General features: G+C 39.9%; 3 protein-coding genes across 3 annotated transcripts in view; 1 reads left to right on the top strand and 2 right to left on the bottom strand.

Moving 5' to 3' along the window:
• Positions 1 to 16,936, top strand: part of LOC144631064 (protein N-lysine methyltransferase METTL21A-like) — a 156,805-nt gene that overhangs the window by 9,797 nt on the left and 130,072 nt on the right. The gene's annotated exons all lie outside the window — the stretch shown is intronic.
• On the bottom strand, positions 523 to 2,764 carry LOC144630469 (uncharacterized). The gene is made up of 4 exons (XM_078488826.1): positions 2,744 to 2,764; positions 2,513 to 2,545; positions 1,251 to 1,421; positions 523 to 815 (listed from the first exon to the last, which is right to left on the bottom strand). The coding sequence occupies exons 3-4, from the start codon at positions 1,419 to 1,421 to the stop codon at positions 681 to 683; spliced, it is 306 nt and encodes a 101-aa protein (XP_078344952.1). The 5' UTR covers positions 2,513 to 2,545; positions 2,744 to 2,764; the 3' UTR covers positions 523 to 680.
• On the bottom strand, positions 7,527 to 15,584 carry LOC144629617 (uncharacterized). Its single transcript, XM_078487853.1, has 7 exons — positions 15,394 to 15,584; positions 14,282 to 14,461; positions 13,263 to 13,504; positions 11,632 to 11,814; positions 11,386 to 11,412; positions 10,062 to 10,109; positions 7,527 to 7,856 (listed from the first exon to the last, which is right to left on the bottom strand). Exons 1-7 carry the CDS (start codon positions 15,505 to 15,507, stop codon positions 7,568 to 7,570), a joined length of 1,083 nt encoding a protein of 360 aa, XP_078343979.1. The 5' UTR covers positions 15,508 to 15,584; the 3' UTR covers positions 7,527 to 7,567.

The raw sequence follows: 16,936 nt of genomic DNA, 5'->3' as shown, positions 1-16,936 counted from the left end.
ACGAGGAAATATATAGAAGGTCCGTGAACAGTCAACAGACTACCTAACCCGAATTGCAGCACACCCATCGTCCATATGAATAGTCTCACTTCATATTTTTTTGCAAGTAAGTTGGTAATCTTCGACAGACAACAGAACCCTCGCCCCTGTCTTGTGCACTTGCAATGTTTTGAAGAAACCATTCGGCGAAACTAATTTGTGATTGGTTTATATTGTAAAATACTGACCGCTCAAATAACCATTCAGAATACTCCTTTTTTGTGAGTCATAGCCCATCAACAAAGAATTCAGGAAAACATCTTTTATGCACAACCGGTAAGTAGCCAAAATTATAGCTCCTGGCACAATATCCTGTTTTGTCTGCGCAGAGTGTCTCTCCCTATTACCCCTCCATATAAAAGCTCAATCCCTCTTTAGGGTGGGGTAGGAGAGCAAAGCAGCTGAACTAAAGCGCTTTCTGAAAGGAATTCGAAGAAAATTCATTCAAAAGGCAATACAAATAGTTACTACTAAAGGTTTGCTTTATTAAACTCTTCTCATTACATCACTTTCCCTCTACCTGCAGTTGTTGCAGGATTTGAAAAATTTTATTTTGTAAGCTGAAAAGTTTGTCTTGGTTTTCAACGATCTCATCCAATCTTTCTGTGACGTAATTGACGTCATTTCGAATACCATCAACTTCACTGAGATTGAAGCTTTTCTGTGTTTTCTTTCATGTCTGATTGGCTAAACTTGATATTGTAAAGTTGTCCTTCCAGTTCTTCTTGTGCCGCTCTAACTTCCTTGATTTTCTTTAATACTTCATGTGAATCCACCTTAAAGAGAGAAAAATAAAAAAAAGTCGATTACATCTGTGAGCCACAATAGCCTTTTCTAGGCGTTCGGTTCGCACGACCTTCTCGTTTAATTCCTTGTTAATAGGGTTGAGTGTTGTTTTTAAAGTAATCAAAACTGAAAGAGCCTTTTGTCTTCGGAAGACTCCAGTTCAACTCCAAGAGTCACCGGATAAACTTCGGAAATCATCGGAAGTCTTTGGGTCGACTTCAAAAGACTTCCAAATCTTCGGGTCCACTTCAGAAATCTTCGGAAATCTTGAGGTCAACTTCGTAAGTCTTCAGAAGACTTCGGGCCAACATCAGAAAGAAAAGTAATGGGAACACCTATGTTGTCGAATTGTTTCAACTAGCGCGAAGACAGGCAAGTAGAAATAAAGGCGAGAAATTTGAGTCTAGTAAAGAAGCATCACTTACCTCACCTTCAATGTTCTCAACTGTACATTGAATGTTTCCAACGTCCGATTTAAGCTTCTTTACAGATTTATTGATCTCTAATTGATGACACTTAATAGTATCAAGTTGTTCTTTCATTTTTTCTTGTGCTTCGCTCACTTCCTTGACCTTGCTCAACATTTCAATTTCCATCTAAAAAGAAGAAGAAATAAAATAAATATTTGTTCACATACAGAAATAACCTGTTCCAGGGGTTCTGCTAGTTGGGTTTAGCGCAAAGAACGACGAGTGGAAATAAAGGCGAGGGGTTCGAGGTTAGATGGCGTCTTTACAACTAACGCCTGGAGCAGGCGTGTTATAAAAAGACCCGCGGTTCCGTCACGCAACATTTTTCGTCAAATATGAAGAGGCATTGCGTGTAGCAAGCCTGATGAACCCAAAGGGGTGAGACAATTTACCCTTTTCATCTTTGCAAGGGAAAAAACGCCTGATCGCAGGTTACCCTTTCTGGTGCCATTTTGACCTTCCTGATCCTGGACGATTGCAAAAAAATTGTATGGTTTTATCGTTCCATACACGTAGTGTGAAATTTTAATACATGTTCCCTTAATAGAAGTAAGTAATGCGTACAGCTCTAAAGGCCAACATTGGACCAAAATTTTTTTCGTTTAATTTAAGGATTTACATGATGACCTTTCGTATGAAGTATTAAACCGGAAGTGAGGTGAGACGATGATGTTCGTTCGAGGTGATTCGCGCGCTTTGAATGGAGCGGAAATAAAAACTACTCGCACCTTTTAGCAGAGTTCCTAATTCTAACTTAACGCGGTTATGGTTTTTATATATATAGCCAGGGAGTTAATTGCGATTACTCCCCACTTATTTTCTTCGATCTAAAACAATACAAAATGATATTTTACACATCACTTCGTCGATCAACAGCCAGGTTCCCGGGCCAGGTTCAACCGGTGTTTTGCATCGCAGTCCGAGATCAAAATCAAAATAAAACATTATCATTAGCTAGAAGGTAATCGCAGCGATTTAAACAGAGAAACTTTGTCCTGACTTATGCTTTTCTTGAACACTCCCTTGCACCCGCTCAATCGCTGTTTTTTTCGGTCGATCGCTTGCTGCATGGTCCTTGCTCTCTCACGAGTTTACTTGCATCAACATATACACATGATACAAAGCACCACAAAGCTACTCTTCTTCTTTTTTAAATGCGACACAAATGCTTCTATTTGACACTTAAATCAGTCAGAAATTAAAATCGTTTCACTCACCGCCGAAGCTCTTGTCTTTTCTTTCGAATTCGCCTGAAGAGGAAAACAAACTACATCAACAAAATATGCAGCACATAGCTGTCACTGTGTCAGAACTTCTGCAAGTTGCCGTCTTGTGTTTAGATTTTCGTATATTTTCTTCCTGCCGACTGGGAAGAGCAGCTTGTTCTACTCAGAAAGGACATAGAAGTCTGTGAACACAGGTTTTAAAAAGCCAAATAAAACACCTACCAACACAGTACCACAGAGAGCGGCGAGCAGTGAGACATACAGTGTGACAACGCGGCGTGACACGCGGCTAAAAGTAGAGAAGACAAGGGGGAGGGGTGGGCAATTTTTTTCTGTTAATCGAAAGATATCATTTTTTGCTCCTTCCATCTATTTCTTTCATGTGTCTCGCTTTTTGTACGATTTTCTTTTTTGTGGTTTTTTAATGTGCAGGAATTTTTTCAGCGATTGCTCGAGGAAATGCAGTTCGCCTGGTTTCAACCCCTATATAGCGCGCGCGGAAGAGAGAGTTCAGGGACTGGACTAATCTCTAGCCTGTTCCAGATGTTGGGTTGCCTAGTATTAAACGAAATTATAATTTTTGTGATCGTTAATTTCACCCCAAATTCTGGATACTGTCCGAACACACATCTCTTTTCTGCACACTATTTTTCAATCTTTTACAATGCAAAAGCCTTAAAGAGATGTCAGCTTTAATATTTTCAGTTCATTCTTGCTTCCCCGGCATAGTAAGGAGACTCTACTATATGCTTTCAGAAGAGCGGTTCCCGACATCCGTTTCTAGAGCCAAAATTTCTTAGAGGCATCAATAATCGCGTTTTTTCTTCATTTTGAAGATTTGCCCCGTCCCTCGCGTTAATTTTGAGCTAACCGCCGACCGGTTAGCTCAGTTTCTAGAGCGCCGGACTGCTGGGAGGTCGTGGGTTCAAACCCCAGACCGAACCAACACTCAGGGTCTTAAAATAACTGAGGAGAATGTGCTGCCTTTGTAATTACATCTGCAAGTGGTTTGACATTCTAGTCTTCTGGGATAAGGACGATAAACCGTAGGTCCCGTCACCTGTATCTTCAGTCTTCTAACAGGGGACGTTGAAGAACCCACACACTATTCGCAAAGAGTAGGGCACGAAGCTCCCGGTGTTGTGGTCTGGCCTTTACAATTGAATCTTAAATTACATATGTGTAAAGCGCATTTGAACATATAAATATGGAAAATGCGCTATATAAATGCATTATCATTATTATCATTATCATTATTATTTCCTTTATTCGAAAAAAGTTTCCCTCCAATTCGCGGTAATTTAAGTCGCGTTAATTTCAGACCTTGATTGAGAGGAGTATATAAAATTCCTATGATCTTCGGCAGACGAGAACACAAAACTTGCCCTTGATTTCTGGTCATGTCTTGTGCGCTTGCAATGTTTCAGTTGAAGATACAATTCGGCGAAACTCATTTTACACTGCCTGTTCACAGCCCTCTATTTTTTCGTATTTTTTCGATCAGAGAGGCTGTGGACAGTGTAAACTCATTTGTGATCGGTCTATATTGTAGACTTCTGGCCGTTCAAATAACCATTCAGAATTCTTTTTTTTTGAGCCAGTTTGTCGTGTTCCTGACGTTACTGAAAATCTTTACCAACCCATCAACAAATAATTAAAACATTTTAATGCACAACCAGTAGCCATAGTTATGGCTCTTGGCACAACTTGACGTTTCGTATGCTAAGCTACCCAGGGGGAGTACTGCGGGATTTCAAGTGACGGGGATGATCGAATGTATTAATGGGGGCAAAAATAAAGACCCAAAAAAATGCCTTAACCAAAAATTAACCCCAAGAAGTCAACAACAAAACACATTTGTTTGTACTTTATTTGCAGAACTACGCAGCTAAAGCACTATCATAAATCTGAAGAAAAATATAACACAAACAGCGGTGATAAACATTATGAAAAATCGCATTTTTGTCTTGTGACGTCATGACGTAGTCATGACGACACAAGATAATACTACAGGGGACAAGGTGCATTCCATGCGTATTTGCTTTCTGAGGCCGCGGAATTTTCCCGCCATGTCAATATTTTTCCCGCCATGTCAAATTTTTTTTTTTTTTAGTAAATGCCGAAAAATACGATCATCAGATTTAAACAAAACAGATGCAGACTTCTCAACCTCAAAGCACTGGAAATCTAGAGATTGAGGTAAAAAAATCTGGAGATTTCAGTAAAAACCGGGAGATTGATCAACTGACGGACAAAAATAACTAAAAGAGTCCTAAAACCAGGCGCTAATCAAATGACTTGTTACTCTGTTTTTTCGTGAGATTTCTGTTTCTCGTCGTGAGATTGAAGTGAAAACCGTGAGTCTCAGGACAAAATCGTGAGACTTGAGAGGTCTGCAGATGCTGTTTACACTGACAGTTGCGTTTATTTTTAAGCTTTTTGTTTGTTTTTCTTAGTGATAAAAAGCAATCACACGAGATTCCCACCATTCTAGTCATATTAGTCAATCTGATAATAGCTACCGTTTCGTGAGAACAATGTGTTTTATGATTTTGGTACAGCAATATAGGGGAAAAGCATGTCTTAAACAGGATTGCGCCTTACAGAACTGTAGGTATGTCGACCGACAATATGTCAGGAAAACCTTTTTTTGCCGTTTCCATTTTTGATTAGATCCGATTTCAAAGATGTAATAGACCGTAGTAGTCGAACCACATGTGTGCCTTTACTTCAGTTGACTAGCTAGCTTAGGCAAGTTAGAATTTGTGCTGATTAAACTAGTTCAAAACAACTGATCCCGTGGACATTATTTTCCTTGTGTGTCTTCAATTTGAGTATTACTCGAAGACACACGCGAAAGGTCAACCATGAAACTTTGCTTGGTAGTGTGCGTGAGTTTATTGAAACGTGAGGCTGAAAACGTTCTTATCAGTCACAGACACAAAACAACAAAGGAAAATCTGTGACTTTGTTGACCTTTTTAAGATATTTAAGAATTATCTGTGACAGATAAATGCTTATGAATCTGTGTGTCTGTATTCTTTTTGTGCTGTTATCGGAGTCCTATAACTGTTCAACGGCTACATGCTGGAGTGTACTTTGAATTTAAGTCAAGCCTACTTTCGGCTGCTTGGAAAAATCGAGGTGTCGGAAACAAGTCGCGTGACAATAATAAGTACAAACATTATCCGCCTGACAGAAATAGCAACGATCAATTAGTATGAATCAAAATGGACGCTTAATTACCGTGATTGTGATCGGAATGGATACTATTAAGGCATCGATTTCAAAACTTTAAGCACGTAATCTTATACAATAATTAAAGATAGAAACTTCACGGACAGTTACTCAGAGTTTAACGCACGAAGCGATCATCAGACTGTGTCGTTAGATGCGGTGAAATACAATTTAAACTACGTTCATGGAGGACGGTTGGAACGATCCTGTCTCTGATTGGCCGCGTAGTACTTGTTTTCGTGCCTGCACTTGGTAACAAGCTCAGATCTTTTGTTCAAGAAGGTGTATCTGTCAGCTGATAGTATGCAGAGCTTCTCCGTCAGACACAAATTGCAGCGTGACGGGTTTCCCCTGTAAGCGCTTGCTCTCGTGACAATGGACCACTTGATCGAAAATTCGGTGTTGTTGTCTTTTAGGTCCCAAATCTTATATATATTTTTTAGTTGGATTTTAAGCCTTTCGCGTGAGAACCTTTTGTAGTTGGAATAAACCTTTGTTTTTATCTTTAGCTGTGAAATCGTGAAGTTCAGCGCAAGCATTCACGACAAAGGTTTCTGAATTGACAAGTGAATCAAGAGTTTCGTATATCGTGTTTTGAATGTCACAACTTTTATCGAGCGACAAAAGTAGCTTTAGTTTAAGTTTAAATTTTAGGGGTGAGGAGTCTAAATGTTTCTTTATGTTAGATGCACGCTTTTTAATTTTCGATATCTTTACAAGCAATAAATAGACGTGAAAAGCGGTCTATTTTCAAATAAATTAAACTCTAAAAAAGGGTCACAAGACACTAAGCCCACGTTTCGTATATATGCTAAGCTACATACATTTTCAAAAGTAAGACGGCCGTTAAAATGTTTGAAAATGTATGTAGCTTAGCATACGAAACGTCAAGTTTATAAAAATGCGATTTTTCATAATGTTTATCACCGCTGTTTGTGTTATATTTTTAATCAAGTTACGATGGCCTAAAACCAAGAGTCTATAAATCTGAAGATCATTTTTAATTACCCCCAAAAATCCCTACTTTAATTAAAAAAAATACCAGCCAAATTTCCCTACCCAAAAATTCCTGGAATCGAAATTCTTCAAGCCCCCAAACATCTTTATATCATCCCCGTCACTTGAAATCCCGAGTACTCCACCCCCAATACCAGATCCAGTATCGTCAGCGCAGACTCTCCCAAGAGCTTTCCACAAGTTACAATTTTGAGCAACGTTTTACATTTCTAGTCCAAAGAATGTCTGAGTGTTATTCGAAGACCCTATTAACGTTTCCGAGCATTTTTTTCACTTTTTCGAAGATTAAGGAAATTTGCCGAAGATTTCCAAGGAAGTTTAGGGGATGCTTCAGCTTTCGGATCATTCAGCCTTAAAAACTCGTTTGCAGGCATGACGTCATCGGTATCTTCACGATTGTTCTTCAGGGAAAGAAATCCTTGTATTCAATAAATTTTTGCCTTAAAAAAATATTAAGATGTTTCGGTTGCAGTAAAATTGCAAGAAAATGCGAAGCAATCTTTACTTCAAAGGGAAATGAGCATATATTTGGGGAATTTTCTTATTTAAAGGCAACGTTTTATATTTCATGAAGCAACCTTTGAGCAACTATTTAAGAAATTTGGAGCAACTTTTTGGAAAATCTCGAATAACTCTCGAAAGCCCAAACTCTCCCTACCCCTCCGTACAAAGGCTTACCGCCTCTGTAGAGTGGGGTGGGAGAGTGCTAGCGTGCTTTGAAAGCATATCAAGAAAAATAATTCAAAAATAGTTACTACTAAAGGTTTGTTTTATTAAATTGCCTTTATTACATCACTTTCCCTCGACCTGCTGTTGTTGAAGGAGTTGAAAAATTTTATTTTGTAAGCTAAACAGTTTCTCTTGGTTTGCAGTGATCTCGTACATCTTCTCCGCGACTTCATTGACGTTATTTCGAATACGATTAACACTAGATTGAATGTCTTCAACTTTGGAATCAAGGCTCTCTACATCATCTTTGATATGTGCTTGGTTATATTTGATAGTATCAAGTTGTTCTTCCAGTTCTTCTTGTGCTTCTCTTACTTCCTGCACCTTTTCTGATATTCCATATTCATCCATCCTAAAAGGAGAAAAAATATATTGGATCACATCCAGAAATAGTCCGCTGCAGAAAGATTAAGCTTCACGTTTTAAGGTCGCGCAGGACCCTTGCTCATTAATAAATTCATTAGCCAAATTTCCTGACGGGGTGCTACCTTGAAAAGCTTTAATTCGCTAAATTTTGAACATCGATTCCTCTAAAATTTATCAAGGATATTAAGGGATGATGGAATTACATCATGATTTTCTTTTACTGAGAGATGACCGTTGACTGTGATGTTGCAAGCTCTTAAAAGTTTAACTGCAGATAACGCGATTTTGTGTCCAAGTTTTCAGCTAGAACAGCACACCGGATTAAATGATTATAGAAGTTATAAGCCTATAAGTTAAGTTATAAGCCTTTTAAGCCTTATAAGCGGCAAACTGCAAACGGGAAAAGATGCATGGTTTTATGCCGTTTGCAGGAAAAACAAACGTGAAGTTTATAATCTCTTTATTAGCGCGTAGAACGGCGCGACGGCAACCGCCGCGGCGAGTTGAAATAAAGGCGTGGGGCTTGAGGCTAGGTAGCATCTCTCCCACTAAACGCCTGAAACAGTCTTATCCACAATACAATAGACAAACCTTTAAAGCAATAATAAAATTTAGACACTTTCGTTTTCAACATAAAAAGTTGCTTCTCAGCCAATCACGCGTTCCGTCAGCCAGGTTTATTTATTAACATAAAGTTTGCAAATAGAGCGTTCTTCACATGACTTCATCATTCTACCCCTAGAAAAATGCACGACTTGAGGAATTATGTTCGTCTCGACCTCTCCCTTGGTTGCTACGAACACTTTTACACATTTCAGCCCATTGGACATCCCTAGGTTAAAGTTCATTTCGGAGGGGACAACTTTGCAGTCCCATTGCAATGGGGTTTTAGAGGTTTGCATTGAAAAAAAGGCTTATAACTCAATTACTTCTCTTCTCTTACAACGATATTACGATCATCTCGCTAATAGATTAAGGACCAAAGGGTTTAGTGACAAACATCAAAGTTTTACTGAAACAAACTGCCGCTATAGCAGACTATCAGTTTCACAATTACGGATTTAATTCACGGATGTTTCATTCGATCCCAACGGGACAATTTTATTGCTTTTGCTCTCGTTATAACGAGAACCGAGCGGCCATTTTATGCCGCCTTATAAGTCAATTTTTTCCGCTGTTTGCCGACGCCTGTGTCTTTCCGATTAGATTTGTGGTTGAACTTTTGTTGGTCATCAATAAAGTTTCCTCCTCCTTCTCGTCAGCGATCCCCTCGATTCTTCTTTTCCACCCCCCCCCCCCCCCTCTTTCACTCCTATCCCGTGAAAACTGAATCGCTAACACAACCAGTGAAAAATTTCGTTCGCGAATCCCCAGAAAATGTCGCGCCAAAACCATCGCTCTGCGTACAGATTGTGCTAACCCTCCAGATTTTCTTACACTCAGGGGCACCCAACGGAATATTTCGTTAAAATATCTGTTCGGATGGAAGGTTGGCTAACAATTTCGGATTTTTCGCAGAAGGATCCCCTAAACTTTTCAAGGTTTTTCGGAAAACCAACAAGCTGCCCTAGAATTTTCGGCTCACGTTTTACAATGTCCCATAATTTTCGGATGTTTTTTTTGTCCGCTAAAATTTTCGAGTGTCGTAATTATTCTAAAAGATGCTAAAAGTGCCCCCTGTGGGTCGTATTTAGGTGCGACAGAGCGTATAATTTACACCCCTTGACGTTTTCGGATATATTCGGATGGGCGTTTGTATTACCTAGTATTTTCGTAGAAAGAAAAAACGTCCCCTAAAATTTTCTAATCAAATGATCGCTACTCCGTGTCCTTGAACTTTCGACAAGACCCATCAGGATAACTAAAACTTTGGGATGAGAAAAAAAAAAGTCCCCTGGAACTTTCGAAAAGACCAAAGTTCTCCTTAAATATCCGAACAGATAAATATTTTTTAGGGCAGCCCCAAATTAACCAAACAGGCTTCTCAAGCATAGAGAAATCCATTTTAGACACTTCTGACGTATTTAGAAAAGATTCGGCCGTTGGGTGCCCCTGTACACTGAATCCACCTTTACACAGTGATTTCCTCCATTAGGCAATTTATTTTAATAAACAGTTATTCCACTCGCTTTTTGGATTCGAGACAATTTGCTTGTGGAGCTTGGTGCAACAATAACAAGAAAACACTTGCCTTCTTTTCTTTATCCTCTTTATCTCTGATACAGCCTTTCTTTGCTCCCTACAACACAAATGAAAATTAATCATCACTACAAACGCGCTAAAATCAACAATAAATTTATCCACAAAAATTTCACCCAGAAAATTGTAAAATGACTTGCTGAGATTTATTACCCTCACTGATGCCATTTTGACATCCCAGGCAGTGGTCCATGCAAAAAATCCCTGGTGAATTTTATCACACCCTGGTGTGAATTCTAATGTTCCTGTGGTTGTATGTACCGCTCGTGGCCTCGGCCACCTTCTAGTAGCCTGCGTTGCAGACGAACTAGCCCCCGGTAAAGTCGAACTCTAGCGGGATTTAGTTCGTTTGCGACCCAGGCTACGTATCTTCTGGCCGTCCCAATTATGAAGAAGACTCGTCTATTGTTTTTATCTCTATTTAGCGCCAACCAAGTAGTTTGGCCTTGTTTTCAACAACCTAAAGACTAATAAGAGTCCGAAATTTGAAGTGACGACAAAACATTCAAACAAACGCTCAATATCATCTTGACGTGATTCCGTTGTCACCTTCCTTATGATTTCCTGGCAATAAAGTGATGTTCCCTCCACGACTTGTGCTTACCATCTCGCTAATAGGGGTTCGACTGTAGGTCTTATTTTCTCGTCTTTTCTTCGATCTTTGAATGCAAGAAAAGAATCGCAAGAGAACTCGATTCGCCGCGGAAAACGAGATTTGTTTTCTCGCCTCGAGAAATTTTATGATTTTACCGGAAGTGAGGTTAAATGATTATGTCCGGTCGCTTTGAATGGAGCGGGAAAACTTCTCGCTCGGATATATAACCCCCTCAGAAAACCTTTTTCAAGATTTTTTTATCATTTTTAAAGGTTTTTCGGCATTGGTTACGGCAATTTGATTCCAATTAACCCTGGGTTTTTACTCGACACTTTATCTGGGTTGGAAAATTGTCTGCCCAGCCAGAGAAAGATTTTATCTCGTTCCTGGCGAGCAGCCAGGCTCTACCGGTGTTTTGCAGCGCAGTCCAAAATCACACGCGAAATAAAGCATTATAATTATTTTTCTACTCTTCTCGCTACATTAACTAAAAGAAATTTGCAACGATTTAGAAAGGAGAAACTTTGTCCTTGCTTTCTTATTATTCATTTCTTAAACACTCCCTCGCGCGCGCTCGTTGGACGTTCTTTCACCATGCTTGTTCATCACGTGTATAAAGATCGCAATAACGTTCACAAATTAAAGCTCGCTCGCTTCCCTTTCAATCGCAACGCAAATGCTTTGAATTTAAACCACAGTAAAAAAAGATAGTTTTGCTCACCGTTTAAACCCTTGTCTTTTCTTTCGCCTGAAAAAGAAAACAAATCACATCAAGAAATCCAGCATGTAGCTAATGCGAACAGCGTCTGCTCAGATCGCTATTAAGTCTTATCAATATCCATAATTTCGTGCTTATGTTTTCTTTCAGTCGCCTCAGAAAAAGTCACTTTCCTAACCAAGGAAGGAAACAGAATACTGCATACAGCTGACACGGGTTTTGAAAGATCAATCCGAATAAAACACTTACCAACGTGCAACACAACAGACAGCAATCCACAAATAGGTACCTGGCAAGTGCCACGGCGAGCAGCGTTGCGTGACATCACATCCCACGCGGCTACCGCGGAACGACTGTGGGCGCTGGCGTGCGCTCCACGCGCTCCACGACAACGTCGGTTTCAAATCCAGTAGGGAGGAGTGGGTAATTTTTCTGTTCAAGATTCAGTATTTTTGGCTTCTTCCAGTAAGTGTCTCGCTTTGCACAATTTCTTTTCGGATTTAAATATGCAGAATTTTTTGCAGCGATTGGTCGAGAAAATGCGGTTACATGTTGATCACAGGGAGGGATAGACTGCCCCGAACAGTCTCTGTTTTGATTGTGCATCCCCAGAAACGCATCCCGCCTACAACCACAGGCAGACCACCACATAAGGTTATGTTGAAATCAATGGCGCATATAGAAGACATATAGTGCTACAAAATCCACTCCTTCGGGACTGACTTCGCCAAACACACATAGATGTGCTCCTAGCCCGAGAACATGCTCTTCCTCCCTGCTTATCACTCTCCCTTTCGCAACAAAGAACGCCTGATGGCAGGTTACTTTGCTCCCAGTCGGACATACAGTCATGCAGTTATATAGCGTATAAAAAATAAAACAACACAAAAAGAATTCTAACATTTATCAATTGGTAAAGCGCCGGACTGCTGTGCGGGAGGTCGTGGGTTTGAACCCCAGACCGGACCGACACTCAGGGTCTTAAAATAACTGAGAAGAATGTGCTGCCTTTGTAATTACATCTGCAAATGGTTAGACATTCTAGTCTTCTCGGAAAAGGACGATAAACCATAGGTCCCGTCTCCTGTATCTTCAGTCTTAAAACAGGGGACGTTAAAGAACCCACACACTATTCGCAAAGAGTAGGGCACGAAGCTCCCGGTGTTGTGGTCTGGTGTGTAAAGCGCATTTGAACGTATGGAAAATGCGCTATATAAATGCATTATCATTATCATTATGGCTCCTGGCACCACATTCTGTATCGTCTGCCCAATGACTCTCTCTAGCCTTTCATACAAAGGCTCAGTCCCTCTTTAGGGTGGGTATTTTTGGGTGTGGGTGTGCCGCTGGAACTCTGAAACCCTTACCCTATACTCACTATAGCAAACCATGTTCAGCTGATTTTGCAACTTTATACCAGACTAGACGCCAAAAATCCTTGCTCTATCCCATACTTGCTGTTTTGAGAACTAAATCACTATTTAGGATTTTTAACGGAAAATCATCTGTCAACAACGTTGCCGCGATGACTTTATTTAAGTTTAGGAAAGTTTCTTTCTCTTCCGAGTTTCTGCTACTATTCTGGACTTAATTCTTCATACCACTGATCAGTTTGCCGCCAAATGATACCCTATTCTGGCGTTCTTGAAAACTTTCGTCGCTACGATTTCTGCCGGTTTATTCCTTCTTTTCGCCCCACTAACTGCCCCTAGGTCTCCGAGGATGTACCCTTCACAGCGGCACATACCTATCTAGCTCATATATGGGAGTACCCCTCTCCCTCGGTGGTTTGAAAGCATACTAGAAAAAATTCATTCAAAGGCAATACTTTCAATAGAACAATAAATTATTGTTTTATTAAACTATTTTAATTACATCACCTTCCCTCTACCTGCAGTTGTTGCAGGATTTGAAAAATTTTATTTTGTAAGCTAAAAAGTTTCTCTTGATTTTCCACGATCTCACCAACGTCATTTTGAATACTATTAACTGTAGATTGAATGTTTTTAACTTTTGAGTCAAGGTTTCTTTGGCTATCCTTGATATTGTAAATTTCTACTTCCATTTCTTCTTGGGCCCCTCTTAATTTCTGTATCCTTTCTAATATTTCGTCTCCATCAACCTTAAAGGGAGAAAAAATGAATAAAATGGGTGTAAAAATGATGATGATGATGATGATGATGATGAAAACGTTTGATCACATGCAGCCACATACAGCCTATTCCAGGCATTCGGTTATTATATGAAATTGCACAACCCTCTCATAGAACTCTTTGTTACAAGTAGTAGGTTAATATCAATGTTTTGAAAGTTCTCAAAATTGCAAGACCCTTTATCTTCGGAAGAAGTCCAATTCATTAACTCCAAAAGTCTTCAAATCAAATTCGAAAATCATCAAAAATCTTCGGATCAACTGCAAAAGACTTCAAAATGTTTGGTCAACTTCGAAAATCTTCAGAAGTCTTGGGGCCAAATTTGCATGTCTTCGGGCCAACTTTGGAAAGAAAAGTAACAGACACACCTAGGGAGTACAATTTGGGAATAATTGTACTGCTCTTAGCCATGCAATCATAATCCAAATCTCGTTCAAAAACAGCTTTTTATTCAAACTCTGCAAATATCATCATGCATTCAGAATGCCACGTTTATTTGTTTGTTTTTTTTTGCACTGAATTTCGTCATTTCGGAATCGAATTTCCTAAAAACTGCATTTCTCTAAGCCAATCAGATTCGAGAAATATTTTGATGTATATTATTAGTTGTTGAATAGTTGCAAATAGTGCAAAGAGCTGCAAGTGAAAATAAAGGTGAGGGAAGCTGAGGGGACGTATACAAAACATGGACCTGGGTCCATGTTTTGTATACGTCCAAGCTGAGGCGAGGAGGTGACTGCACTTACCCCACATTCATGATCAATATTTTGTACTGAATATACAATGTTTTCAACTTCCGATTCAAGGTTCTCTACAAATTCTTTGAGATCTGATTGCTGGGACTTAATAGTTCCAAGTTGCTCTTTCATCATTTCCTGTCCCTCTCTAACTTCCTTAACCTTGCTCAATATTTCACGTGAATCCATCTTAAAAAGAGAAAAATACAATAATTATTCATTCACATCAACAAAATTATACCGGTAGCCTGTTCCAGGCATTTAGTTAGTTGGAATTAGCGCGAAGAATGGTGACCTCAGTGGAAGTAATGGCAAGGGGTATATGTGTTGTATGTCTCTTCACCCTTCTTCGCACTGCTTCTGAACTAATTGAACAAAACACCTGGAACAGTCTAGATTTTTTTTAATCTTTTGTGGTTGTGGTTTTGATTAGATAATTGTGATTACTTTCCACTTTGTATTCCTTGATTATAATACAAACTCACATTTTACCCCCAATCTCACTTAGCCAGGAAAGGAAAATTGAGACATCCTGGCTGGTGGACCTGGAGGGTGGGGAGGGTACTCTCATACATAAGCTATATATTGAGTATGTGCACTGTGAAGGGTTTGGTTTTCAAACCGTTGAGTCTAGGCTAGGGTATAGAAATCAGAATGTTTTGGTCTATTATAGGGTATCTTTTCAAAATCAGCTGAGCATGGTCTGGTATAGGGTAAGGGTTTCAGAGCCCCATAGGAACACCCCCACCCAAAAATATACAGAGTACCCCCCTTCCCCTGACCCCCCTGGAGGGCGGGGTTCCCCGGTGTTTGTCATCGCAGTGCAAAACCACACGCGAAATACAGCATTATTATTTTTCTCCTCTTTCCACTTCTGTAGCTAGAAAAAAATTGCAGCGATTTAAACAGAGAAACTTTTTCCTTACTTTGTCATTATGCTTTTCTTAAAAAAAAACTCCCTTGCGCGCTCGTTCGCTGGACGTTACTGCACACGTTTTCGAAATTCACGCGCTCGCTCACGAGTGACACTCGCAAAAACATTCAACTATAAAGCTCTCTTTTTCCTTTCAAATGCGACATAAATGCAAACCACAGTAAAAAGAAAACATTGTTTCTCTCACCTTAAAGCTCTTGTCTTTTCTTTCGCCTGAACAAGGGAACATCAAACAAACCACAACAGCAAATCTAGCAAGCGCAAACCACCGAGCAGTGACGGAGGAGGCATCCAGTTTCATTCAACGCGGCCTCAGGCCAAAGGTCAAGGCGGGGGTAGGGCTGGGCATTTTTTTCTGTGCAACATTTCCTGTTTGGCTTTTTCCGTTATTTCTTTCCGGTTCTAGTATCTCGCTAGCGCTTTGTACGACTTCTTTTCTGTTTAAAGTTAGTCTCCTTTGCAGCCGCTTTTTGGGACGTCACGCAACGCTCCCAAATACTGTAGCGCGACGTCCCAAGTAATGTTTTCAGCGACTGGTCGAGGAAATGTCGCTACTTGACCCTAAGGGACTGTTCGTTATTTATGCCTAAGGGGAGGCCGGTGTTTAGATTAGGGGTGTAAAATTTTCAAAATCAATGAAAAAAGGGGGGTGTTTTTTTAAAATACAGTAGAAATAAGGGGGGTAAGCTTTTACAAACTGTTGTTTCAACACTTTTGTAGCCGTTTTGCAGATGTATTTTAAAAAGCTGATCTCTGTTTGGAGAATTCTATTTTCAAAGAACCTGGTCTTAGTTTGAAAAGCCAACGAAACGTGACTTATTAAATCCCTTTACAGGCAATCTGATATGTAATAATAGCAAAACCCCCACACTAAAGCTTCTTCGTCTTTGTAAGTTTTAAAAACCCTGGTCAAAAACGAACTGTAAAATGTGAAATGCTTCTTTAAATAACAATAAATAACTGGGAACCACGCAGCATTGTTTCCATGATCGCTCCTCGTGGGTCAAGCCTTGCAATAAACTTCTTACAAACTTTTCTACCGTTGATTTTGTCTCTACAATCGGATATTCTGCAAATTTGCTTTCCTTGCTGAGTGCTTCCATACTGTACGATCACAAATGACCTTGCACTGGCTTTTGGTTTATCGGCACGGGGCCAGAACGCATGTTGAACGCAATTTTGCAATCGGAGGCACATTGCGTCCTGGGGGTAAGGGGGGGGGGGGGGGTAAAATTTTGGACCTGTCACATAAACAAGGGGGTAATTTTTTAAAATACCCACTTTCAGGGAGGGGTAAATTTTTCATATGCCTGAATTGGTTGAAAATCACCGACCCCCCCTTAGCCATAAATAACGAACAGTCCCTAACCTGCGATCAGGCTGATCGCAGGTTAACTTGACCCCTGTAGCGGTAGCCTGTTCGCTCGCCGTTTTTCGCGTTCTTCGCGCTACTCCCAAACATTGATCTCGAGGTGCGGTTAGGGGATGGGAGTGGGGCTGCTGGGGGTGAGAACAAAATGTTTCACACTTGTCGAATAAACTTTTGCAGTTAAACAAACCTAGCTAAACAAAAATTAAACGCCCCGCCCACACATAAGTGTAACTTCCTCATATATAAATCCGCTCTTTTAGCGTCCGACTTTGCCAAACAAGCACATACATTTGCTCCCAGTCGGATATTTTTTCAGTATAACGTATAAATTTCAAAAAAAAAAAAAATAACAACTCCA

Source organism: Oculina patagonica, chromosome 11 (genome assembly GCF_052425735.1).
Source record: "Oculina patagonica isolate OP01 chromosome 11, crgOcupat, whole genome shotgun sequence".
In the NCBI taxonomy this organism is placed as follows: domain Eukaryota; kingdom Metazoa; phylum Cnidaria; class Anthozoa; order Scleractinia; family Oculinidae; genus Oculina; species Oculina patagonica.
Note: the sequence above shows the minus strand (reverse complement) of the source record. Positions and strands in the feature narration are given on the sequence as shown.